A 25,071-nucleotide genomic window follows, 5' to 3' on the forward strand; every position below is an offset into this window, starting at 1 on the left:
AAAATCCACTTCTACAGTGTTTTTGAACATATATTTGTGTAACCTGAGTGTTTACAATATGTGCCCACAATATGTGAAATAAACCCACCCAGTTCTTTGTTTGTGGTCTGCATAAGTCTTACAACACAGACAAAAAGCTCCGTTTCAAATGTGCTCTCCTTGTGATGTCACAGTGGGATTCTGGTAAAAAAAAAAAAAATCCCCTCCTCTCCCTTGGTATCTCCACACATGGACTCCACCCCCAGCCTAGAACAAAACTTTTGCGCAGGTCCGCCATTTGTATTCTCGCTAGTTAAGAAGTGATGTCTACCTGGAAAACTCAGGGGGGCTCATTGTATTTAAAGAGACACACACACCAAAACGGAGCGTTCTGAGAGAGCTGGTTTATACAGGGTCACAAACCTCCTCTGGTGCTTGATTCATGTTATATTTTCACCAAAGCACAGCACAGATGTTTCATTTAGACCACAGGGGGACTGTTTGAAAAGGTGGGAAAGGGGGATAATATGTCCTCTTTAATATTTACAATACAGCATATTATTAAGTATGACATTTTGTGCATGCTCTCATACTGACGGTCACCTGCAAAGATGATGGAACAGAGTCTGTTTTTACTATAAATGGTAGGCGTACAATTTTAACATGTTTTAAAGCTGTATTGTTTTTTTTGGATGGCATCCCCCGACCCCCGACCCCCACTTTAAGAACCACTCCACCGCTTCTAGACAGCTCTTTACGCAGGACAGGGATTCACGTCCACTGTAGTGAGTGTGGCGTACAGTTACGTAGTTTACGTAGATCTGTGCGTAGCAGCAGAGGCCCGTCGGAGAGGAAGTGGTCCCACCGTGGACGATTAGCCACCAAATCTAGACAGCATTAGTGAATGGCAACGAGGAGAGAACACAGGTCATTTTAAGCGACACAATCAATAGAGAAACGCACAACAGGTGAGATTATTTACAGAATTACATGACTCATATTTTCTAGTTTATCGTAACTCTGCTGAACGTGCTGGCCGTGCTAGCTATCGGCTAACTTAGCTAGCATGCTACAGGCTAGCTCAGCACTGACATGGTGGCTGTCTAGACGTTGTGTGGCAATACACGATGTGTGATTTGTGTGAAGCCATGTTTCTCTTTATAATTAACTCAGATAAGCTCCAGGTTAGCCTCCACATCAGCCTGGTGAACACCTGGTGAACACCTGGTCCTAGACAGGCGCGATGCTAGCAGGTGAAGTTACCCTGTTGAATATGCGAGAGGGTCTGCGACTCTTGTATTAGATTTTAAAAAGCAATCAGAGGCAATGTGGCTACTTAATGTTTGCAAATGAATTCATTACAGCTGAGCTAATTGGACGTGAATCATCTAATTTTTCCACATGACTGGGCTTCTGTGTTCTGCTAAGCTAACGTCACGGTTCAGAAACAGGTAATGTCAAAGACCTTGAGAGGTTTTGATTCATTTTTAATCAGACACCTCCAGACGTTTGATGAAGATGCGTTATTGTTAATGTTTTATTGTTTGGTTGACTATAAAAGCTTGGCAGGGATGAAGCTGCTAACCTGCTAAGGAGCTAATGCTACCCAGTCAGCATGGTCTCTGGCAGCAGGTTTAACCTCATCATGAGCTGAAAGCTTTTACTTTACCAATCAAGCTGATGATGTTGTTGTTGTTGTTGTTGTAGTAGTACGGATGACAGATGCCTGTGTGTTTTGAACTGGCTGCTGAAGAGAGTAGGTGTGAAATGTCACACTGCCCTGAGGTCAAAGAGTTAATGAGTGTCACTAACTGCTGGATGTGATGCAGGGATCACTGTGGCTGAAGCTCTGAACATTGTGTTCTGCACAGACACTCTCTCTCCTCTCTGTCAGAGAGGCTGTGGGACAATGGCAGATGTGTTGGCCTGTCACTGTGAGCTCACAAGTGGGGCACATTCAAAGCCGAGTCAAAATTGATCGTAGCATCTCTAGAATGAATCCATTAAATTGTCTCAATGGATCAAAGAGGCAAAGCACAACATTGAGGGCAGTTCTTGAGAGCTCTAATCAGTATAGAAACCATCTTATAAGTCATCGTTATCAAACAAAAACCATCATCATCATCAATAATATGGAGACCATCATCATTAAGTTAGTAGGTATATATGGAATCTTCAGTATTTTCCAACCTGTGATTTGAGTGGATCATCACAGTTTCTCTCTGCAACTCTTGGCAGCTTTTGGTTAAAATTAAAGCTGAAGATGTGCAGTGTATTAAAGCTTTGTTACCTTTTGATGCTATCGATCATTAAAATAAAGGAGATCGTCAAGTGTTTTTAGAACGCATGCTATCACAAAGTATCGACAACCTTATTTCTTACTGCTAAATATTTCTGTAACTCTTCCTGTACCCAACACGGTAACATAAACAGGCTCAGTATGCTAAGACTTCAGCTCTACATTTCTAAACAGGAAGTGACTTTGGTGTCTAATCTTTGCAAGAGATAAAAATAAAAATAAAAAAAATCACATCCAGGCCAACTGATAAGCTCTCATGCATATTATCTGTTTGGTAAGTCATCCAGGGAACAAGATACCGCTCGAGCACAAGGACTGATATCCGTCCTGTCACGCTGTTTTTTGAATTACGAGCAAATCTGATCTGCTGAATTATCGTAAAGACTTGTGTTTTCTGCATCAACGTCACTGCTGGTACGTCGGTCTTCAGTGGATTCTTGTGTTCTTGAACGCTCTGGGGATGGAGGCGCCCAGCTTCACTCCCTTTTGCTCACCTTCATGAGCACCTGGCACCCAGCAGAACCTCACCTTCTCTTTTCGCTCTCTGTGTTTGCAGAACTGCAGGCCTCAGTGAAAATCCCAGCCACTTTCCATTTGTGCAAAAGGTGAGAGCTTTGACTTTGTAGCATTGCAGTGCTGTAATAGTTTAAGTTGTCTCTGTGAAGGCCAAACTTGATTGAATGCTTCCTCCACATATTGTAGTCAGTGGGATTATAAAAACATTCTTATGTAGGATCTAGTTTATGAATATGATTCATCCGCCTTAATCAACCATTTCTCACTTCTTTCTACAGTAAAGATAACGCTCTGATTGTGGCCTTTGTCTAAATTACATGATGTTTTTTTCTTGTTTTGTCAGGCGTCTTTCTGCCTAAATGAGGGGAAGCATCAGGTGTTGATAAAGAGAAGATTTATCATGAAGCCCAGATTAAGTTTTGTCTACATATCCAGAAAGTCTCACTTTTTACCTGTAAGTATACTAATGCCTAAGACTCTTAACTTCATTCATTCCCTTTAAGCACATCTCGCCTCGAGTTCTGAAAAGCTCAGAGTTAGCTCTTCTCTTACATTAGGGGCGCGTTCACACGAGGCCCAGTTACTCCGTACTGTGCTGAAGCACGATTGTCCCCCCTCCTCAGTCCCTCACTAACCTGCACTCACACTGCTGCTGAGCATGGTTACCTCTTGTACATACATTATCACCATACCTGTAGTCCTCTGGGAGCACACTGGAACAGCACTCCTGGACTTTTTTCTCCTATTAAGGGAGGGAGGAAATAGAATATTTGCAGTTTGCATAATCCGGTTCAAATTCATACAAGCGCTTCAAGATCTGATCATCACTTAAGTGAAGCCCTATGTCATCCAAGAGAGATCATAAAGACAACAACAGTAATCAACTTAAACACATTAAAGGGGGCTTGATTGATTCATGACATCAGCTCATTTGCTGAGTAACATGGAAGAAGAGCACTTCCCGTAGCTGTCAAATAACGGCCATAGACTGTATGATGGCGGCTGCAGCACGGTGAAATGTCTCTGGTCTTTTAATTGACAACTACTCATAGAAACATGGCTGCAGCTTTACTAGATACAAGTTTTTGTGGCTGTTGTTGAGTCGTTTTTGGTAAGTTACGACCCACTTACACTCCTGGACTTCTCGATAATGCAAGACCTAAGATCGATTATACGTTTGGTCCAGGCTGCATTCCCGTGATTGTGCTCGTGCATGAACATCTGTACCCTGCTGAAGCACAGAGCAGAGGGAGTGTAGCATGCCAAAGCCCGGTACAGACTACGGAGCTCTCACTCTACTCAAATGAACTGGACTTAGGGCGTGAAACGTGCTTGGGCACGGTATGAATTCCCTCAGATACATTCAAGATGGCAGCACAGATGGTCTCTGTGGTGTGTTGATGCCCATTGTTATGGCTCTCTTCCATGACAGTTACTGTATGCATGTTATATAATGTGTTTTTTATGTTGTTATTGTTCACTATTCTGTTTTCATACCTTGACGCTATTCCTGTGTTCTCTATTTTGCGCATGGTAAATTCCTTTTTTCTGAGTCTGACTTTTAAAAAATGAGTGGGCGAGGTTCTTAGCTGCAGCTTGTTATCTGATTTAAGCCCAGAACTTGACCAGAGGCCAGCCATGTGAGGCTTCTAGGAAAGTAATCGTTGTATTTCTGTCTTTGATGACCTCTGTAGCTTAGTCAGAGCACCTCAGTCCTGAAAGAGAGCTCCAAACTAACGCTTCTTCTGCTCCTAATGAGCTGTGTTTAATGTTGTTTTAATGTTTAAGTTAGACATCAAACAAAGCAATTCATTGTAACGTATTGTTATCTATAGGGCTGGGCGATATGACCTCAAATCAATATCACAATTAATTGAACGTTTAAGCTCGATTACGAGCGATTATTTTGTTTTAGTTTTTTGCCCTCACTGACATGGTCTCTACTGTAAATATGCTCCACTATTACAGCGGATATGTTTTTTAATGAAAGAGAGCATATCTAAAGAACTATCTTCTGGTTATTTATTGAATATTTCAAACCGAAATCAAAGCATCACTTGAAATGAAACGACAAAGTTTAGATTTTAAGTAGAAATGTACTTCTCTAAAACAGTAGAAGATAAATAACTTGCATTTCTTGCAAATTGTTTTTCCGCAGTGTTTACATTTGACTCATTTTTTTTTTTCGGCGTCGTCTTCCCTAAAGACAAAATGTGTTCAAACAACGAACATTTCTTCCATCCGTCCAGATTGTGAATCTGCCCTGAAAATAATCCACATGGGCAAGATAACGTCGGTTAGAGGTTCTGAATGTTGGTTTTTATTAATTTTCGTTAATTACTTTATTAATTTATTAATTTCCCTGCCCTGGTTAGCTACCAAACTTGTTAACTGATTAAACCCAGCTGTCCCAGGCTTTGCATTGTGACGTTCAACTCCCTTTTCAATGCTGCAGGTTGCTGCTTGTGTTTGATTTGTGGTTTTCACCTCTCTGCGTGGAGACAAACTGTAGTTTCTGATGTCTTCACACCATCCAGTCAACATCTTCTCTGTTCTTTACCTCCAGTGAACTCGTGACAGGAGAGGATGATGATATGAGATAAAGTGGACGACTGGAGGAGCCCAGTCCCCTCACCTCCACCTCTTTTGAAGAATGGCAGGCCTACAGCTTGTCACCCCTGCCACTTCACCCATGGGGCCTTTCTTTGGTCTGCCGTGGCAGCAGGAGGCGATCCACGATAACATCTATACACCTAGGAAATATCAGGTGACGGTGTTTACCAGCTGCTTCATGTGTTGTATATAACACACTGGCTGTTCTCATGGAAAGGTCGTTTGTGATTGTTTCGTTTTTATTTGTGACGGGGTCCTTTCGTCCACTCAGTGACCGTGATCTGACCCTCCCTCCACAGGTAGAACTTCTTGAAGCAGCTCTTGAACATAATACTATCGTCTGCTTGAATACTGGCTCAGGGAAGACCTTTATTGCAGTACTTCTAACGAAAGAGCTCTCCCACCAAATCCGGGGACGCTACCAAGAAAATGCGAAGAGGACAGTTTTTCTGGTGAACTCAGGTACCTGCAGAGCTTTAGTTGTGCCACAGGGACAGCTTTCATTGTTTTCAAATGTCATTGTTTGTTTATGTTAAGCTGCATGGATTGATTTAACTTCCTTTTTTTCCTCCGTTCCACATTGTCCAGCTCTGTCTGTAGTTCAGCAGGCAGCCGCAGTCCGGACTCACTCAGACCTCCAGGTGGGAGAGTACACAGATTTAGAGGAGACCTCATCATGGACTGACCAACAGTGGAGTCAGGAGATAATCGAGAATCAGGTGAGTTGATCCATCTCGTAACTTATTTTCCTTATCTTTCTTCATGAGTTACTCAAGCTTCATACACGAGTCTGCAGTTTTAAGACTAACCTCAGGGTAGAGCTGGTTTAATCAATGTAACTTGGCTCTCTTAGCTTTGCTACGTCACCTGCTGTGATGACAGAAAGGAGGGTGAAACATAAAAAAAAAAAACATAAAAGTACCGCTGATGAAGACCCCCGCCCGATTGCCGCCCCTTGTGTCATTCTTTGGGAAACACTGGTCACCGTACCTTATATTCTTATGCATGAGTTCCACATACACTCATAGTCAGACATGCACGCACACACAGAGCTGTCTTACTCTGCTCGATACAGTCTTTGCCTCTGTTACTACCTCTGTAGCCGGTAGATTAGGGGATTAGTTTGTCCCCCCCCCCCCCCATTATGTCTCTGCAACATTCATAATGAAGGCAAAATGTCACAGGGGCGTAAATATCAAGCTATGAAACGGCAGTGTGAATGGGGCTGTTGTGATCACTGACTTACACATGAAAGAATTAAATTCCACATTAACATCTTGCTTAAATTCCAGCTAAGTTTTTGACCACCGCAGTTCCTCCAACAACTACATTTTACTGACTACTTGAGATCCGTCTGCTTTACTGTTTCAAAGCAGCAGCCCTTGTTAGGAGCTCCTTTATCATCAGGGTCATGTGATGCTGAATCAAGCCGTCCTCTGTGATGAGAATAACGCTCTCCCTTGTCATCCTTGACGTTCTCTCGCGCAGGTGTTGGTCATGACGTGCCACATGTTCCTGCACGTTCTGAGGAATAAAATCTTACAGTTATCTAAAATCAACCTGGTGGTTTTCGATGACTGTCACCTGGCCATCACAGACCACCCCTACTGTGACATCATGAAGGTGAGAGTGTGGAGGATGAATGAACAGATGAACAGATGTCTGAGTGAACTGTAAATGACGCCTGTTCTCTCCTCTGTGTGTGTGTGTGTGTGTGTGTGTGTGTGTGTGTGTGTGTGTGTGTGTGTGTGTGTCTGCAGCTATTTGAGGGCTGCTCAGGGAGCTCTCGTATCCTGGGCCTGACAGCTTCTATTCTGAACGGAAAGTGTGACCCGTCAGAACTGGAGCACAAGATCCAGAACCTGGAGACGATCCTGAAGAGCAACGCGGAAACTGCCACTGACCTCGTGGTCCTGGACAGGTAATACAAGCTTTCATTTACGGCCTGGACCAGAGCTGAAGTCGTACTTCTGTGCCTCGCTTCGTTCAGTTACAGCTAAACTTGGTCCCTGATAAATCTGTTTAAAGCACCTGTGCACTGTGTGATATTTCAGGTACGCCTCTCAGCCCAGAGAGGTGGTTCTGGACTGTGGTCCCTACATGGACAAGAGCGGCCTCTCCTCCAGGCTGCAGGAGGAACTCGATGATGCTCTCCACTTCCTGAACGACTGCAACGTACCTGTTGCCAGAGAGGATCGCGACCCCACATTCATCTCTAAACAGGTTAGTAAAAAATGTGAGGAATTCTGGGAGTGGGTTTTTGTTTGTTTATGCAGAACAGTGAAACTGAGCGCTGTGTGTGTGTACTATGGTCATTACTCAGGACTGTTGTATTTTTTATTTTTATCATACCAAATGTAAAACTGAACATCCCTTAGATTCAGACTCAACTTCCTGGTCAACAGGATAGACCTTGACCAGCGACATCTGGGGTCTAAAGATAATATCAATTACATTGTTCTGACAATAACCACTTTCAGCTTTAAGGCGCTTTTATTAGAGGTGGGACTGAAGATCTACGGCAATATGTCATTGTCCTGAAATGATCGCATCCCATTTGCAAGATTTTGGATATTATCATGCAAAAAAAGTACAGCCCTCTAGAATTATTTTTCTAGCAATTTGACTCATTGTGTTACCACTTCATTTTTACTTCCTGTGGTGATTTTTACACAAATGAGGGTATCTGTACAGGTCCTGAGTGACTGCCGGGCCGTGCTGATGGTGCTGGGACCCTGGTGTGCAGACAAGGCGGCAGGCATCATGGTGCGGGAGCTCCAGAAGTACATCAAACACGAACAGGAGGAGCTGAGCCGAAAGTTTCTACTCTTCACCGACACCATCCTGCGCAAAGTGCACGCGCTCTGCGAGGAGCACTTCTCCCCCGCCTCGCTCGACCTCAAGTTCGTCACCCCCAAAGTCCTCCGGCTGCTCGAGATCCTGCACGAGTACAAGCCCTTCGAGCGGCAGCAGTTTGAAAGCGTGGAGTGGTACAACAACCGCAACCAGGACAACTACGTGTCCTGGAGCGACTCGGAGGATGAAGACGAGGACGAGGAGGTGGAGGTCAAAGAGAGGCCTGAAGCCAACTTCCCCTCGCCATTTACAAACATCCTGTGTGGGATCATCTTTGTTGAGAGGAGATACACCGCTGTGGTCCTCAACCGGTACGCCTCTGATATTTTTTTGTATTCTCTGAACTACTACACTGCTAGTTGTTCTGACATCCATGTTGACCTTTTAGAAACTTTCTGTGGTTTGGTGTGTTTTTGTCAGTCTGATCAAAGAGGCGGGGAAACAGGACCCGGAGCTGGCTTACATCAGCAGCAACTTCATCACCGGCCACAGCATCGGCAAGAACCAGCCGAGGAACAAACAGATGGAGGTGGAGTTCAGAAAACAAGAAGAGGTAAGATATCTGACTTGATATGTTAATGATACATTTTTTAAATGTATTTTTAAAAAAATTTTATGCTATAATTGTAGAGACAGGACAGTGGATGGAGTCAGAACGTGATCATGAAGCGTGCTTAGTTTACAAGACAATGCTGATTGATAACTTTTGTTGATGTGGGTGTGAGTCAGTTTGCATAAATGAATAACCAGGGTCCCCTCTGACCATGATAAGAACATTGGGAAGGCTTTAAAATTGGTGTGGGGATCCTTTGTAAAAGCCCTATTGTCCTATATGATGTCAATTTTACACTCTAAGGAAATAATTTAATTTCATGAGTTCTGAAGTGGCGCTTAATTTGCCCTTTTTATGTCTTACAGGTTCTACGTAAATTTCGCGCTCATGAAACCAACCTGCTGATCGCCACCAGCATCGTGGAGGAAGGCGTGGATATCCCAAAGTGTAACCTTGTGGTGCGGTTCGACCTGCCCACAGAGTACAGGTCCTACGTCCAGTCCAAAGGCCGGGCTCGAGCCCCCGTCTCCAACTACATCATGCTGGCTGACAGTGAGAGGACCAAATCCTTCGAGGACGATCTCACCACCTACAAGGCCATAGAGAAGGTGACTGTTTCTCTGTGTCTCGTTTGATTCAGGTTATATTTTCTTATTTTTATCATATTAACAGAGCTTTATTAGGTAGTAACGATGATGTCATGCTTTTAGATCTTAAGGAACAAATGCTCCAAGTCGGTGGAGGTGAGCGAGTTTGAGGTGGAGCAGGTTCTAGACGATGACAACATCCTCCCTCCCTACGTGCTGCGATCTGAGGATGGAGGTCCGCGGGTCACCATCAACACAGCCATCGGACACATCAACAGGTAATAAAAGCATCTGCAAAGTTAATGAACCAATCACAGCTCTGGGGTAGCCTTTTTTAAGCGTTGTTTTATTCTCTGGTGCTCAGGTATTGTGCTCGACTGCCCAGTGACCCGTTCACACACTTAGCTCCAAAATGTCGAACAGCGGAGACGCAGAACGGACGCTTCCAGTCCACGCTCTACCTGCCCATCAACTCGCCCCTCAGAGTTCCTATCAAGGTGAGGAAGAACATCTACAGTTGAATCATTTTGAAGGTTGAATCCAGAATGAGTTGTTTCCCTAATTTGCAAATTTGCACATTTCATTCGTCCACACAAGCAGGTTTTTCTTTTTTTAAAACACAGCTTTATTTCCCTGTATTATGACTTCATTTCCACACAAACTGTTTGCTCAGGCGTACCAGTAATCCAATCAACTAAGATTTCATTTTAAAATCAGCATTCTAAACAACCATGATTTGTATCCATAAGTCAGTGTGGGCGCTTGATGTGAACTCAGTCAAATTTTTGTGTATTAAAGAGGACATATTATCCCCCTTCTCCACCTTTTCAAACAGTCCCCCTGTGGTCTAAATTAAACATCTGTGCTGTGCTTTCGTCAAAATATAACATGAATCAAGCACCAGAGGAGGTTTGTCACCCTGTATAAACCAGCTCTCTCAGAACGCTCCGTTTTGGTGTGTGTGTCTCTTTAAATGCAATGACCCCCCCCTGAGTTTTCCTGGTAGACATCACTCCTCTGCTAGCGAGAATAAAAATGGCGGACCTGCGCAAAAGTTTTGCTCTAGGCTGGGGGTGGAGTCCATGGGTGGAGATACCAGGGGAGAGGAGGGGATGGGATGGGATTTATTTTTGCCAGAATCCCACTGTGACATCATAAGGAGAGCACATTTGAAACGGAGCATTTTTCTGTGTTGTAAGACTTATGCAGACCACAAACAAAAGACTGGATGGGTTTATTTCACATTTGTTGGGTCTGTAGACGCTCAGGTTACACAAATATATGTTCAGAAACACTGAACAAGTGGATTTTTCAGAATATGTCTCATTTAAACAAAAATATAGAAGTGTGAATGTAGGGTCAGAATGTTTGAATGTTTGACTCCAAAAATTAATTAATTTCTATGTCGTTATAAAGTCCGACTTTATTTTAAAGTATTTGAGAAATAAACTCTATGCATGTGGACTTGGTATAACTTATATGATTCTGCTGAAACGGTTATTGTTTTAATCCCCTCCCAGAATGATATAACAACTTCATTGATTTATTCCTTGTGTCTTCACAGGGTCCCATCATGAACTGTGCCAGACTGGCAGAGAAAGCTGTTGCACTACTATGCTGTGAGAAACTCCACAAAATAGGTAAAACCAGAGCAGATATTTTTACAGAATCAGAAGGAAGAAGAAACAAAGATGTAAAACTGTGATGTAAAATCTCCCGTGCAGGTGAGCTGGATGATCACCTGATGCCGGTGGGAAAGGAGACGGTGAAGTACGAGGAGGAGCTGGACCTCCACGATGAAGAGGAGACCAGCGTACCAGGCCGGCCAGGATCCACCAAGAGGAGGCAGTGCTACCCTAAAGCCGTAAGAGAACTGATCAGCTATTCATCTGGATCCTGTCCTCTTCAAATGTCTTGTTTCATCCACAACCAAAAGAGAAATCAGATTTGTAGCTCAACTTCCCTCCCCCTGTGTGTCCTTTGTAGATACCAGAGTGTTTGCGGGACAGTTACGCTGTCCCAGAGCAGACGTACTACCTTTATGTGATCGGGATGGTCCTCACCACACCTCTCCCCGATGAGCTTAACTTCCGCAGGAGGAGGCTTTACCCACCTGAGGACACCACCAGGTGCTTCGGCATCCTGACTGCCAAACCCATACCTCGAGTACGTCCACTGGTTGAAGTTTTAAATGATGTCTTTGTTTATATGAACAAAAATATATTGTCCCTTTACTTGTCCTTAAAGTCATCTAATCTTTTTTCAGATCCCACATTTCCCCGTGTACACTCGCTCAGGTGAGGTGACCATCTCCATCGAGCTGCAGAAGTCTGGCTTCTCTCTCACCACCGCCCAGCTTGACCTCATCACCCGCCTGCACCAGTACATCTTCTCTCACATCCTCCGCCTGGAGAAACCTGCACTGGAGTTCAAGCCCACGCTGGCTGACTCGGCGTACTGCGTTCTACCTCTGAATGTTGGTGAGTAGAGTCTCTCTCAGTGAGGCCATGGTGGGTTACCTCCTCCAGACGTGTGCTAACCTTTACTGGTTTTATTGGCTCTCTTCAGTTGGGGACACCGACACACTCGATATGGACTTTACGTTCATGGAGGACATTGAGAAGTCTGAGGCCCGCACTGGCATTCCTACCACTCAGTACACCAAGCAGAACCCCTTCACCTTCAAGCTCGAGGACTACCAGGATGCTGTCATCATTCCAAGGTACAGCTGCACCATTTCAAAGAAACAGAAACAATACCATTACTGAGAAATAATAAAATGCTTTATATTATAGCACATTACAATCTTACAATCACACAAAGAAAGACAAGAAAACTTGTAGTTGTTGTTAATTACAACAGCTGCTAATACTGTCCGGTACAGGCAGGTGATCAATTCAGACATCTTAGAAAGATGTAGTTCCTTACCATTCAATTTATGACAGTTTCTCTTGATCTTCCTCTTTGCTGCAGACAAACTTAATATCTTAAAGGTCTGGTCATCATTTTGACCTCAATAAATAAACATCAGGGTGTCATCAGCGTACGGGGAAATCAGGCTACGTTCTCTGATAATACTCGACAGGAGGAAATTTAAAAAAAAAAAAACTCTTCTGGAGAGGCTAATAAAGTTCTCAAAGTGATAAACTCTTGGGCTGCATGTTGACCCCTCACACGGCTTCTCTCTCTCAGGTATCGTAACTTCGACCAGCCTCATCGCTTCTACGTCGCTGACGTGTACACAGACCTGACGCCGCTCAGCAAGTTCCCTTCACCGGAGTACGAGACGTTTGCCGAGTACTACAAAACCAAGTACAACCTGGACCTGTCCAACCTGAACCAGCCCCTCCTGGATGTGGACCACACCTCCTCCAGGTCAGCACCACTGGCTTTTATTTTACTTTTTATTTATCCAATTAAACTAAAACATGACCCATGTGTCACAATGATATAGTGTTTTCAAGTCTCCGGTGATTTCCATCTCTATCTGCACAGTGATTGTCAGGAGCAACAAGTCACTTTGTAACACCGGTGTGAAGTTGATTCTCATATTCTCGCCCTCCTAGACTGAACCTGTTAACTCCTCGGCACCTGAACCAGAAGGGGAAAGCCCTGCCGCTCAGCAGTGCAGAGAAGAGGAAGGCCAAGTGGGAGAGTCTGCAGAACAAACAGGTAACGGCTGCTCCTGTTGTGGCTCCTCTTTTAACGAGTTTCAGCTTTTCCGACCTCACACACATCCTGTGATAAGACAGTCCTGGTCTAAGTGTGTTGTGTGTTTTCAGATCCTGGTTCCAGAGCTGTGTGCCATCCACCCGATCCCGGCCTCCCTGTGGAGGAAAGCTGTGTGTCTGCCCAGCATCCTCTACCGCCTCCACTGCCTCCTGACCGCCGAGGAACTCCGAGCTCAGACTGCGAGTGAAGCTGGAGTTGGAGCTCAGACCCTCCCCCCTGACTTCAGGTCCTTATAACAGCCACTACACAAAACACATGAGTTCAGTGTTTAATGAAAATGATCCACTTAAAGATATTCCATATCCTGAATCATCTTTCCCCTGCACCATTACACTATACTTAAACATGACAGGTGCTCCAACAAAATCAGGTGATTCATGCATAGCTGAAGTAAGTTAAGTTTGAAGTAGATAAAAAAGAATATAGGACACCTGCTAAATCTGTAGGAAGCAATAAAGGGATTTACATCCTAATGTGAAGCTGGTTTGTTCTTTTGATGCAGATATCCAAACCTGGACTTTGGCTGGAAGAGATCCATCGACAGCAAAACCTTCATCACCTGCTCTGATTCCTGCGATGAGGATGGTGAGGATGGTGAGGATGGTGAGGAGGATCACTGTACGCACCAAGAGACTGAAACCCCTGACCCTGACCCCCTCACACATCCCAGCAGCCTCCACTCTTCCCCCTCGAAGTCCGGAGACTCCCCCTGCACCAGGAACCTAACCAACGGCACTGCCCAGGTCGCCAACTGTGACGACGACGGCCACCAACACGAGCACCTTCACCAACATGACAATTGCCAACGCTCGCAGCCCGACCCCCCCGGGCTGCAGAGCCCCGAATCAATACAAACCACTACCTCAGTTTCTGTGCAGCCCTCTCCCAGCGTGAAGAAGCCCAGCTCCAGTCCTCCGCAGCCCAGTGATGAATGTACAGCAGGGAGGACCTCAGACCACAAAAATCAAGCTACCTCAGTCAGCAGCCGAGAAGCTACGGGTCCCCACGCTCACACAGCACCTTCCCCTGACCTCCCCGCTGTCCCCCAGCACAGAGCCGAGGCGGGGGACTCCCCTAAAAGCCTGGGCCCAAACCCTGGCCTCATCCTGCAGGCCCTGACCCTATCCAACGCCAGTGACGGCTTCAACCTGGAGAGGCTGGAAATGCTCGGAGACTCTTTTCTCAAACACGCCATCACCACGTACCTGTTCTGTACCTACCCGGACGCTCACGAGGGACGACTCAGCTACATGAGGAGCAAAAAGGTGAGACCGAGTGGGGATTATTATGAAGGTGATACATTTTCATATGTCATAAAAAGTTTTTCAGTCAGAAAGTTTTAATAGTTGGAAACCCTGAGTATTTTTACTAACTTTTCTGAGACTACAGTTTGTAACCATGGCAACGTGTCCATGTTTCCTCTCATCATGCCTGCTTGTGTCCTCGTCCAGGTGAGTAACTGCAACCTGTACCGCCTGGGGAAGAAGAAGGGTCTCCCCAGCAGGATGGTGGTGTCCATCTTTGACCCCCCCGTCAACTGGCTGCCCCCTGGATACGTGGTCAACCAGGACAAGAGCATCCCCGATATACCGGACTCAGAGGAGGTGAGTCAGCGGACTTTATCATCTCGTGTGTGCGTGTGTGCGTGCGTGTGCGTGCGTGCGTGTGCGTGCGTGTGTGTGTGTGTGTGTGTGTGTGTGCTCTGTTTGTACACCTGTAGGGTTTGGATCCTTTTTTATTATTATTATGATTGAAAATAAGTTTCACTCCAGTTTAAGGTTAAAATTAAAATGAGCTGATCATTGTATTATGGTTAAAGATTGTTCTCAGTATTTCACGTTTGTCATAGAAGTTGTGAGTGTTGCTTTGTCGTCCAGCCACTAGAGGGCAGACTTCATCCTTGCCTTGTAGCTCACCTTCTTAAATGACTGCTTCTGACTGCTTACTTCTTCTACCTTGGAGCAGCGCTCCAAGGTAGAAGAAGTAAATATTATACATGAAAGGAAATACATTTATAATTCTACCACTCTGAGATCAGATTTTTCTGCACTTTTAAAAGAAAAAACAGCTCAAAGTGAATACCAAATATAAATAAAAAATACAAGTTTACAATGAATGAATTGAAGCTGGCGTGCTCACTGTGGGTCGGGATCCATAATGTGCTCTGTGGTGGGAATAAATTGTTGAAAAGAAAGCCAACAACAGAGCAGCTTGACTTGTGGGAGTAGTGGAGGGGTCTCTGAGATGGTTAACAGTCTCTTGTGTTGGAGAGGTCGAAGAAGGAAAGAAAAGTGGAAGTGGCCTTCGTCAGGGCGTTAGATTGAAAATAGAAAGGTGCTTCCATGTTGTGTCAGCATGTAACATTTTCCCTCGGACCAACACGTCACAAACTGAGTCACATGGAGGCACCCAGCCGTACGTCTGTCCCTGTACGTCTGTCCCTGTACGTCTGTCCCCGCACACCTGTCTTTACTTCCAACACCCTGAAGGAGGCCACCAGGCTGAAACACGTCAGCATTTTTCTTTCCTACTTCGACCTCTCCGTCACAAGAGTGCCTGTGAACACATCTGAAGTACCTCAAGGTGAAAAATGATACAAATCCTCAATTATATTTACTGATGGGACTTGTCTAAATTCAGATTAAACCATTGAAGGTAACATTTAACACGTTGATTGTTTAATTCAGCTGTGTAAAGGTAAAGATGGCTACGGCATGCTGTATCAAATAATAAGTTTATGGTGGTATTTTAATAATAAGTTTTAAGCTTTTTTTAACATGTCAAAGATTCTAGTTTTGACCACAGTCTAATCAGATTCAGACATGCTGAGAGGGTTGTAAATGAAGGAGTCAGAGCGCCCTCTGCTGGACAAACTCTATGTTGACATCAATTTTAAATCTCCTCACATATTTGTTCTGCTTTACATTTTTTGTTTGTTAAAGAAGAATTCATATCAGGATATATGAGGAGAGAAAGCAGGCAGATACAGATTACAGGAGCATATTGGCCAACCAATCTACCAATCAGGTTAGAAGAAAAAGCGTTGCAATGAGTCGATTGTTGCAGTCGTTGAGGTTCAGATTTATGATCGTGTTTTAGACTCGGAGCAGACCACAGAGATGTTGTTTTTTTTGTAACTGCCTCGTTTGTAGATTGTGATTGATTTGAAATGTCTTTGTTTCTGCAAACAAGTGAGCTTGTTTTCACAGCTTTTGTTTTACAGCTTCATTTTTTATTATAAGAACCATTTGTCCAAACCACAAGTAAAGAGCGAAAACCTCTCTGTTGTGTGTAAAGGGAGGAGATGCCAAACCAAAGCCGTGACTCAAGGAGAAGTCGCAATCTGCTGCAGTTTAACTCATCCTTTAAACCACATTCAGGGAACTCACGTTTGAAACCATGAATCATTTTCATTTTGACACAAATTATTACAAGAAATTGCTTGTCAATTCTGGTCGACTTTTATGTAGAAGTTTTTCTTTCTTGAACGAGTATAAACATGGATGAGGCTCCGGGTTTAAACCCGGGTTCAATCCCTGGCGTCAGTAGCTCAGTCTGCAGGGACTTGGGTTTGGAACCAGAGGGTTTGCCGGTTCAAGTCCTGGTGCGGACCAAGTCTGGAAAATGGTCTGATAGCTGCAGAGGTGCCAGTTCACTTACTGAGCTGCTGACGCCAGGGCTGCTGAGGTGCCCCACCAGCTCAGGAGTGCTCGCTGTGGCCCCCTCACTCTGACATCTCTCCTGTAGTGCATGTCCACATGATCGTGTGCGTGCGTGCATGCATGCGTGCGTGCGTGCGTGTGTGTGTGTAGCATGTTCAACAACAGAGTGTAAAATTGAATTTCCCCTTGCAGCATTAATAAAGTATTTCTTCTTCTTGAACTCTTCTTTTCTGTTTGTGTTCATATTCAGGCCAAAGAGGAGCTGCTGGCCAACGGGCGCTCTGGAAATGACTTTGATGAGGAAGAGGAGGAGGAGGAGTTGGAGGAGGAGGAGGTGGTGTTGGAGGATGATGCTGAGCTGATGCTGAAGGACGAGCCGAAAGATGAAGTCAACATGGAGGACGATCTGGAGTACTACAAGGAGCACATCAAGTTCATCGACAACATGCTGCTGGGTTCCGGTGCGTTTGGAAAGAAGATCTCTCTGAGCGGCTTCCCTCCCCCCCTCACCCCGGCCTCAGCCGCCTCCCCCCCCATGGAGTCTCCCTACGAGTGGAAGCCCCCCAAAAAGGCCCACCATCCCACCGCAGCCCACTTCCCCGCCGAGCCGGCGCCCAGCGCACCTTCTGCTGAGGAGTTCGATTACAGCTCGTGGGACGCCATGTGTTACCTGGACCCCAGTAAAGCCGGAGAGGAGGACGACTTCGTGGTCGGTTTCTGGAATCCGTCAGAGGAGAACTGCGGCGCCGAGCTCGGCAAGCAGTCCATCTCGTACGACCTGCACACGGAGCAGTGCATCGCCGACAAGAGCATCGCTGACTGTGTGGAGGCTCTACTGGGCTGCTACCTGACCAGCTGTGGAGAGCGAGCCGCACAGATGTTCCTCTGCTCACTGGGCCTCAAGGTGAGTTTAGAAACATGCTGCAGGCAGATGCTACAGTGTATATCTCTCAGCTTTACGGCAAACTGGTCTTTGTTGAAGTTCTTGAAAGTGTCTTGCCTCTGTGGGTTCTGGACTGTGCATGATGGGTGTGAAAGTGGCTTCAGAAAATCAAAGACTACATTATATGTTAGTGATAAATGATATCTCCGTCCACCACCTTGGGAAGGCCTGACGAGTAGCCCTGGCTTTCCAGAGCCAGCACCCCCATGCTAAACAAACAAAAACACAAAGATTGTTGTTGCCAACATTACACAAAAGAAAAGACAAAGACAGAGAGAAAAGTTGGTAGGGCGATATGGGGGAGAAGTTAGGTCAGGCTGACGCTTTCTCCCGCTGGATGGTACAAAATGCACTACCTCCTCCTAGTCTCTCTCTAAAGATGTCAGTGGACAGCAGAGTCCAGACCTGAAGAGCTGCCATGGGCCAGCATAGGAGGGTCAGCTCTTCAGGTCTGGACACTAACATCTGAAAGGAGAAGGACACTACAGTAAAAAAAGCAGTATGTTTCAGATGTTTGGAAAGGAATTCTCTGCTTGTTTTGGAGGATCAGAGTTGTTATTGTTGTTTCTGCTGACTCCAGGTGTTGCCGTTGGAAAGAGGGAACCTGACGGGAGCGGTGGTGCAGAGCCGTCACACAGCCATCGACCTGTGCTACGGCTGGCTGAAGATCCCGCCCCGCAGCCTGCTGGACCATCCGGACGCAGAGCGAACCCTCAACCACCTCATCTCGGGCTTCGAGAACTTTGAAAGCAAGATCAACTACACCTTTCAGAATAAGGCTTACCTTCTGCAGGCCTTCACCCACGCCTCCTACCATTACAACACCATCACAGGTCAGACTGAACACTGTGTGCTGCACACTTCAGAAATACTAGTTTCATTTCAGTATACAATGGGGTTATGTGGATAAATGCATCCGTCTCATGCTGCATGAGGCTTTATACTGATTTCTGCTCACCAGCATGTTCTCCTCTGCTCTTTGGTTGATCCTGTGAATAAGTCAAATAATTTGTAGCATTGGTGTAAAGGCAAAACACTGTCATCATAGTGTTGGCTCTGTTACTTCGTCCGACATCTTAGCGCATCATTTTACGTCATGTCTAGCCTCCTGAGGTCCGCCAGAGGAAACGTCCTACTGTGAGGATTTTTTATGCCGGAATATTAGAGGGGCCGCCTGCCTGATATTTTCTGGAAATAGAAGAAAGCGGCTAACGACTTGTTTGTTTCTCTCTCTTCAGATTGTTACCAGCGGCTGGAGTTCCTCGGTGATGCAATTCTAGACTACCTCATAACAAAGCACCTTTATGAAGACCCACGGCAGCATTCCCCCGGCGTACTGACCGACCTGCGTTCCGCTCTCGTCAACAACACCATCTTTGCCTCCCTGGCTGTCAAGTACGACTACCACAAGTACTTCAAGGCGATCTCGCCCGAGCTGTTCCACGTCATCGACGACTTTGTGCAGTTTCAGCTGGAGAAGAACGAGATGCAGGGCATGGACTCTGAGGTGAGTCCTGCTTCTAGCCACAGACACGAGCAGCATCAGAACAACAAAAAGCCCTGCAAGAAGAAATCTAATCTGTACAGCTGTAGACCCCCCCCCTCAAAAAAAATAATAAAAGTCTGCATTCAGAAAGATCTGCCTGCATAACACGACTGTTAGCTTTATGAATCTGTTTCATATTCCAAAGATTTCAGCACTGAGGAGAAAATGCACTTGGATTTAATTTGCCTGGAAATGGCTATCTTGGCACCAGATCTCCTCTCAGAGGTACGCATGAGCCTTAGGCACATCAGGCACATACAAGAGCATCCTGGGATTTAAAAAAAAACATAGCTGAAAGAAATAAAGAAATATGCTGCAGTGACCTGGTATCGCTCCACGGCTCACTAATAATAGGAACTACAACCCGATGAAGCATATGTTAAGCTTGTACATGTTCCTGTGAGTCTGTCAGTGAATCGTCTCTTACTCTACATGTTGTTAAGAAGGTAGAAAAAGCAGCTGCTGGTGTTTTTAGAGGGGGTCTTCTGAGAAGAGCCAGTCCTTGTGTTTCCACTTCTGAGTTTTAATTTTAAGTTTGTTTAAAACATCATTTTATCCAGGAATAATGTCCGTACTGGTTTGTATTGAACTATAGGAATTATTCAGGGCTGATTATTCAAAATAAAAGAATCAGAATCTGGTTTATTGTGGAGGTTAACAAATACAAAGGATGAGAAAAGATGAAAAAAAAAAGCTCTAAAAAAAGTTAATTGTCTTATTCATCATACAGATTTTAAAAACAAGGCAAGTCATCAAAAAGCTGGGTAACAACCCACACTATAACACCTCCTGCTCAGGTGCTCCTTAGTGTCTGGTATGTATCTAAGTAGCTGACTGTGCTGAGGACGACGCCCTGGGGAAGGTGGTTTGGGCCGCTACGCGTGGGTTGTTACCCGGCTTTTTGATGACTTGCCTTTTTTTTTCTTTTTTTTTAATCTCTATGATGAATAAGCTTTATACTTTTTTCAGAGCAGTGCCTTGGCTTTTTTTCATCTTTTTGAATTTTCTGTTTCCCACCAAAGAACACCTTCACCATACTTAGTTTAATCCTGCGAGCACTTTTTTTTTCTAACAATGGATTTGACTTAGTGATTGATACTAAAGCAATAAACACAGAAGAAGGAGAAAAAATTAGATGGCAGTTAAACAGCAGAACTACTCCCCACAAGGAACTGAAGAAGAGTAAGATCAAAAAATATACAACAAGTGCAAAACCAACAAGGGATCTACTGATTAGGTTCAAGAAATCCTTCAATCATTTCAGCTTAAAATCTAGAAAATTAGTTTTTTAAAGGCATCTCTACCTAGAAATAAAAATTATGTAATTGAGTCATCAGCTCACAGCGTCGTGTGTTTCTGATTCCAGCTGCGTCGCTCTGAAGAAGACGAGGAGAAGGAGGAAGACATCGAGGTCCCGAAGGCCATGGGGGACATCTTTGAGTCTTTGGCTGGAGCCATCTACATGGACAGCAGGATGTCCCTGGAGACGGTGTGGCAGGTGTATTATCCAATGATGAGGCCACTCATAGGTGAGGAAAAGTCTGAGCGTACTTCTTTATTCATCATTGTTGAGCAGGTCATGAAGAGGTGTGAGCGGTTTCTACCATTCAGGATTACAATCAGTCATTTTGACATATTCAAGAATTGTAGGTCTAAAGATATTCATGATGCCACTTTAGAGGTCACATATTCTCCTCCTTTTCAACACGTTTAAATAAGTCTAAGAGCTCCAGAAAACATTTCTGTAAAGTTTAAGTCAAGGTTGTAAAGGCGACCCAGGGGTCGACCCAGTTCTCACTGGAGGGGGTTATATATCTTGGAGCTGGAAAACATTGCGGGGAAGGCACGTTGCTTAGCCTGCTGCCACTGTGACCCAGCCCTGTATGAGTGGAAGAGGGATGGATTTATTGTTCTAAATCCACTCTGATCCTGTATTTGATTATGCCTATAAACCCCTCTATTTCAGCCCTGCTCAGAACAGGCTGTTTCCGTGTCTGTACCTTTAAATATGTAAATGAGCTGTGTCTGGCCACGCCCCCTCTCTGGAAGTGGCTCGGGCTTTCTCCTTCCATGCCCTGTTGTTTACGGTGAGAAGGCAGACTCAGAGGGCAGAACAAACACCTAGCTGTGGGAGTGTCACCCACCTGGGGGAGGGGCTACTGCCCTTTGTGATGTCATGAAAGGAAAATCTCCAAACGGCCTGTTTGAGCACACATTTTCTGAAAAGTAGAGCAGGTGAAAGATGGAGAGGATGGACTTTTCTCATCATTGGGGGGTTTGGAGACGGACTAGGGACACATGTTAGTGTTAGAGAAACATGGTGATGTTTATTTAGTATAATATGTGACCTTTTAAAACCTTCTTTTCTTTGACCTCCTGCAGAGAAATTCTCTGCCAATGTGCCACGCTCTCCTGTGAGGGAGCTGCTGGAGATGGAACCAGAAACTGCCAAGTTCAGGTACAACATCATGACTTCTCATTACCTAGACAGACGTCTATCTCCAAACTTAGTCACTATTAATCTTAGCGATGCAACAATAACAGGCCAGAACAATCAAACCAGACTTAACTGATAACTCTGTGTTGAGGCTCTAATTCCTGTCATGAATTTCATAGCTGTATTTGGGCTGCTGATGGCAGCTTAAAGAAGCTCACTGGTTGTAACTGTCTGAATGATGAAATCCTGTTTCTGAGTCTGATCCCCTGTTCTGTGTGTGCAGCCCCGCAGAGAGGACGTACGACGGGAAGGTCCGGGTGACGGTGGAGGTCGTCGGTAAGGGCAAGTTCAAAGGAGTGGGCCGCAGCTACCGGATCGCCAAGTCAGCGGCGGCGCGTCGAGCTCTGCGCAGCCTCAAAGCCAATCAACCTCAGGTCCAAAACAACTGAGCTCAGCATAAGCACCTAAGCTATCGACGCTAAATGAGAGAAAGCAACACCGTCTTCCCGGACACACGGCGCAACGCTCGCCCTGCCCTGCATCCTCAGCCGGGTGGGGGGAGGGGGAGGGGGGGCCTGTGGAGACGCAGCAGGAGAAGCAGACTGATCTCACAACAGATTTCACATCAGATCTCGTACCTTTTTTCGTTTTCTTTTTTTATCCCCCTTTTTTTTGCGCAAACACAATCTTTACTTTTCCCTCTCTGCTTTGTGTAATCACATGAGTGCTTTATTAACGTTTAGCAAAGTGTCTAAAAACAAAAAAAAAACAAAAAAAAAAAAGGGTCAGGTCGCAATGTCTACTCCTCACTGTTACGTTTTTTTTTTTTTTTTGTACCTGCGTGTCAATGAGACGAGGCTTTTGCTTATTGTGTAGTTTTTGGTTGTACATAGTTCAATCAAAGGTGTAAATCAAAGTATGTAGGAAGTTTAAAAAAAAAAAAAACACAAAAAAACGCTAAACTCCTCAGCCTGTGCACTAGTGCCAGTCGGTTTTACAGCGGATTTGAAAACGCTAACGGCAGACGTGGCTAACAGATACCACTGGAGCAAAAAAAAAAGAAAGAAAAGAAACCCCTGGTGGCACCTCTGTCTGAAATCTGAAATCTGTCTTGAAATGGTATTCTTAATCATTTTTGCACTAATTCCATTAGGGTCTGTTACTTTGAGAATTGTGTGGTCACATTGACACCAAAATCATTTACGTAGCAAAGAATATAAATATATATATAAAAAATCAAATACATGAACGATATCGTCGGCCTCTCGCTAAGGCCCGCCCCTCATATCCTGCAGAGACGAGAGGAATTTCAACATTCCCAGTTACTGTAATTTAAAACTCGTTTTTAAAAAAAACCTGCACTCGAGGTCGCATGTTCCTGTAGCTTCTGTGTAAACCACGACAACTGGACGGCTTCTTTAAATGTTTCAACCTATGGATATATACTCTGGAGAGTGTGAGAGCAAGAGGACACGACGTGTGTGGCATTATCTGGATGATTTGGTTCAACATGTTTTGATACACGGCGGGGATTGGAAGTCGATTCTCGCACGCTCAAACGTTCTTTCAGCCGAGCGAATCATCCAGTTTTGATATAAAACGAGAGGAAGACATATCACACCACACGTTGGATATATGCTGCAGACTTTTCTACAAAATTGGACACACAGAATCTTTTTTGAGTACATCGTCTTTGTGAAAAAAAGGCCGACTCACGTTTCCTCACATCCCCAACCTACCAAAGCTAGAGCAGATGTGACACTATGAGGTTGAAGTCGAGTCCGATACGGATACCAGCCTTTTCTTTTTTTTTTATGGTTTCTGTTCCGACAAATTTTGCTTCTCGCTAAATGTATTTTATTTTTTGTTCTCATCATCGTCATCATTAAGCCCTTTGTTCACGTGAATACCTCAGTTAATTGCATGCATTTTCGTTTTCTTTTTTTTTTTGTTTGGTGCTATGTTTTTTTGTATTAAGCTTGAATTTCTCGTCTTTTTTTGCACTGTAACTATAATACCTCTTTTTATTTGACCTTTTTTTTTTTTTTTTTTTAAATCTGTTTGATTTGGTTGTCCCGTTCGTTCGTCAAGCTGCGTCGTCTCCCTCCCCCACCTCCCCCCCTCATGCTTGAGGTTCACACTTTTTTTGGGGGGGAAGGAGGGGCAGGAAGTCTATTCTCTGCACAGAGGCATAACTTCTTTTTCTTTTTTGTCTCCTCATCATTAGCTATGAGTGTCATCAGTGGAGATACTTTTTTAGACATCCGGGTTAAAACCAACAGGACTGAGTAATCAGAAGGGTATTTGCTCGCAGACGTGGTCGGGTTGTACTCATCATTTCATCAGCGGTCGTTTCATAAAACTATGGACATATTTCAAGGGTTGTTTTAGGATTTCACTAAACCTGGGTCCTTTATTCTTTAATATTGGCAGGCAAAAGACAGAGAGGATGGACTTTTCTCATCATTGGGGGGTTTGTAGACGGACTAGAGACACATGGTGAAGTGTATTTTGCATCATATGTGAACTTTAACTCTGAAGAAAAACAGCAACATCTAATTCAGTGATTCTCAACTGGTCCAACTCCTCCAGGAAAAATTGCGACCCAAATTTTGTATGTTTTTGACCAATCAGATTTATTTACTGAAAACCTGTGCAGATTGCACATATTTATTTTTGCTCTCTGCTGGAATTGTTCTGATTTGAATTACCTGCCAACCGCTAAACCAGCTATCCGATTTCTAATGTGTTGCCATATTTTTTAAAACTGGTTCCTACCGATAACTAGCAAGAATAAAAACTGAGGAAAGTCTTTGTTTTCTTCACATGAAAATCAATGAGAAGTCAGTCTTCATGTAGTCCATCAGTCGTCAGTGTTTGACTGTAAAACAGAGTGCAATCTGTCATCACGTCTCGAGCATGTGGATCCTTCAATCTGAGCTGTTTAGATTGAGCCATGACACACTAATTATCTGTAAGTTCCCAGGAAGGGGGAGGGGGGGGGTTACTAACAACGAATGTGAATCACTCATACAGTACCACCCTCAAATAATCTGATCAGGCATAAATACACAACAACCTTTTCTTTTGATCTCCGAGGGAGGTGTGTGTGTGTACGGAAGGGACGGAGGACAGAAGGAGGGTCCTGTGTTTTTCAGAGCGGACTTTGTTGTTTCTCGACCCGATGGATTTTAATTTAATTTTTCTTTCTTTTTTTGTACATGTAGCACAATTGAGCATTGCACTTGGGCGCCATACTTTACCTCATGTCAGAGTGTGAAAGGGAGTGAACGATGGAGGAAACAAAGACGAGTGTATATACGATGTTAAAGAGGACTCAACTTGTGG

The 25,071-nt window shown here is 44.5% G+C and overlaps 1 protein-coding gene across 1 annotated transcript; it reads left to right on the forward strand.

Annotated features, from left to right (window-relative positions):
• Nucleotides 1-788: 788 nt before the first annotated feature.
• Nucleotides 789-24,560, forward strand: dicer1 (dicer 1, ribonuclease type III). The gene is made up of 30 exons (XM_020641271.3): nucleotides 789-947; nucleotides 2,835-2,883; nucleotides 3,138-3,248; nucleotides 5,361-5,561; nucleotides 5,707-5,869; nucleotides 5,996-6,126; nucleotides 6,896-7,030; nucleotides 7,168-7,328; nucleotides 7,462-7,630; nucleotides 8,102-8,574; nucleotides 8,684-8,816; nucleotides 9,182-9,424; nucleotides 9,527-9,681; nucleotides 9,768-9,900; nucleotides 10,968-11,043; nucleotides 11,128-11,267; nucleotides 11,390-11,569; nucleotides 11,670-11,883; nucleotides 11,972-12,125; nucleotides 12,596-12,778; nucleotides 12,970-13,075; nucleotides 13,186-13,361; nucleotides 13,638-14,400; nucleotides 14,587-14,739; nucleotides 17,048-17,701; nucleotides 18,321-18,573; nucleotides 18,979-19,247; nucleotides 20,653-20,815; nucleotides 21,669-21,744; nucleotides 22,007-24,560. Exons 4-30 carry the CDS (start codon nucleotides 5,448-5,450, stop codon nucleotides 22,170-22,172), a joined length of 5,736 nt encoding a protein of 1,911 aa, XP_020496927.2. The 5' UTR covers nucleotides 789-947; nucleotides 2,835-2,883; nucleotides 3,138-3,248; nucleotides 5,361-5,447; the 3' UTR covers nucleotides 22,173-24,560.
• Nucleotides 24,561-25,071: the final 511 nt, after the last annotated feature.

Source organism: Labrus bergylta, chromosome 18 (genome assembly GCF_963930695.1).
Source record: "Labrus bergylta chromosome 18, fLabBer1.1, whole genome shotgun sequence".
NCBI classification, from domain to species: Eukaryota; Metazoa; Chordata; class Actinopteri; order Labriformes; family Labridae; genus Labrus; species Labrus bergylta.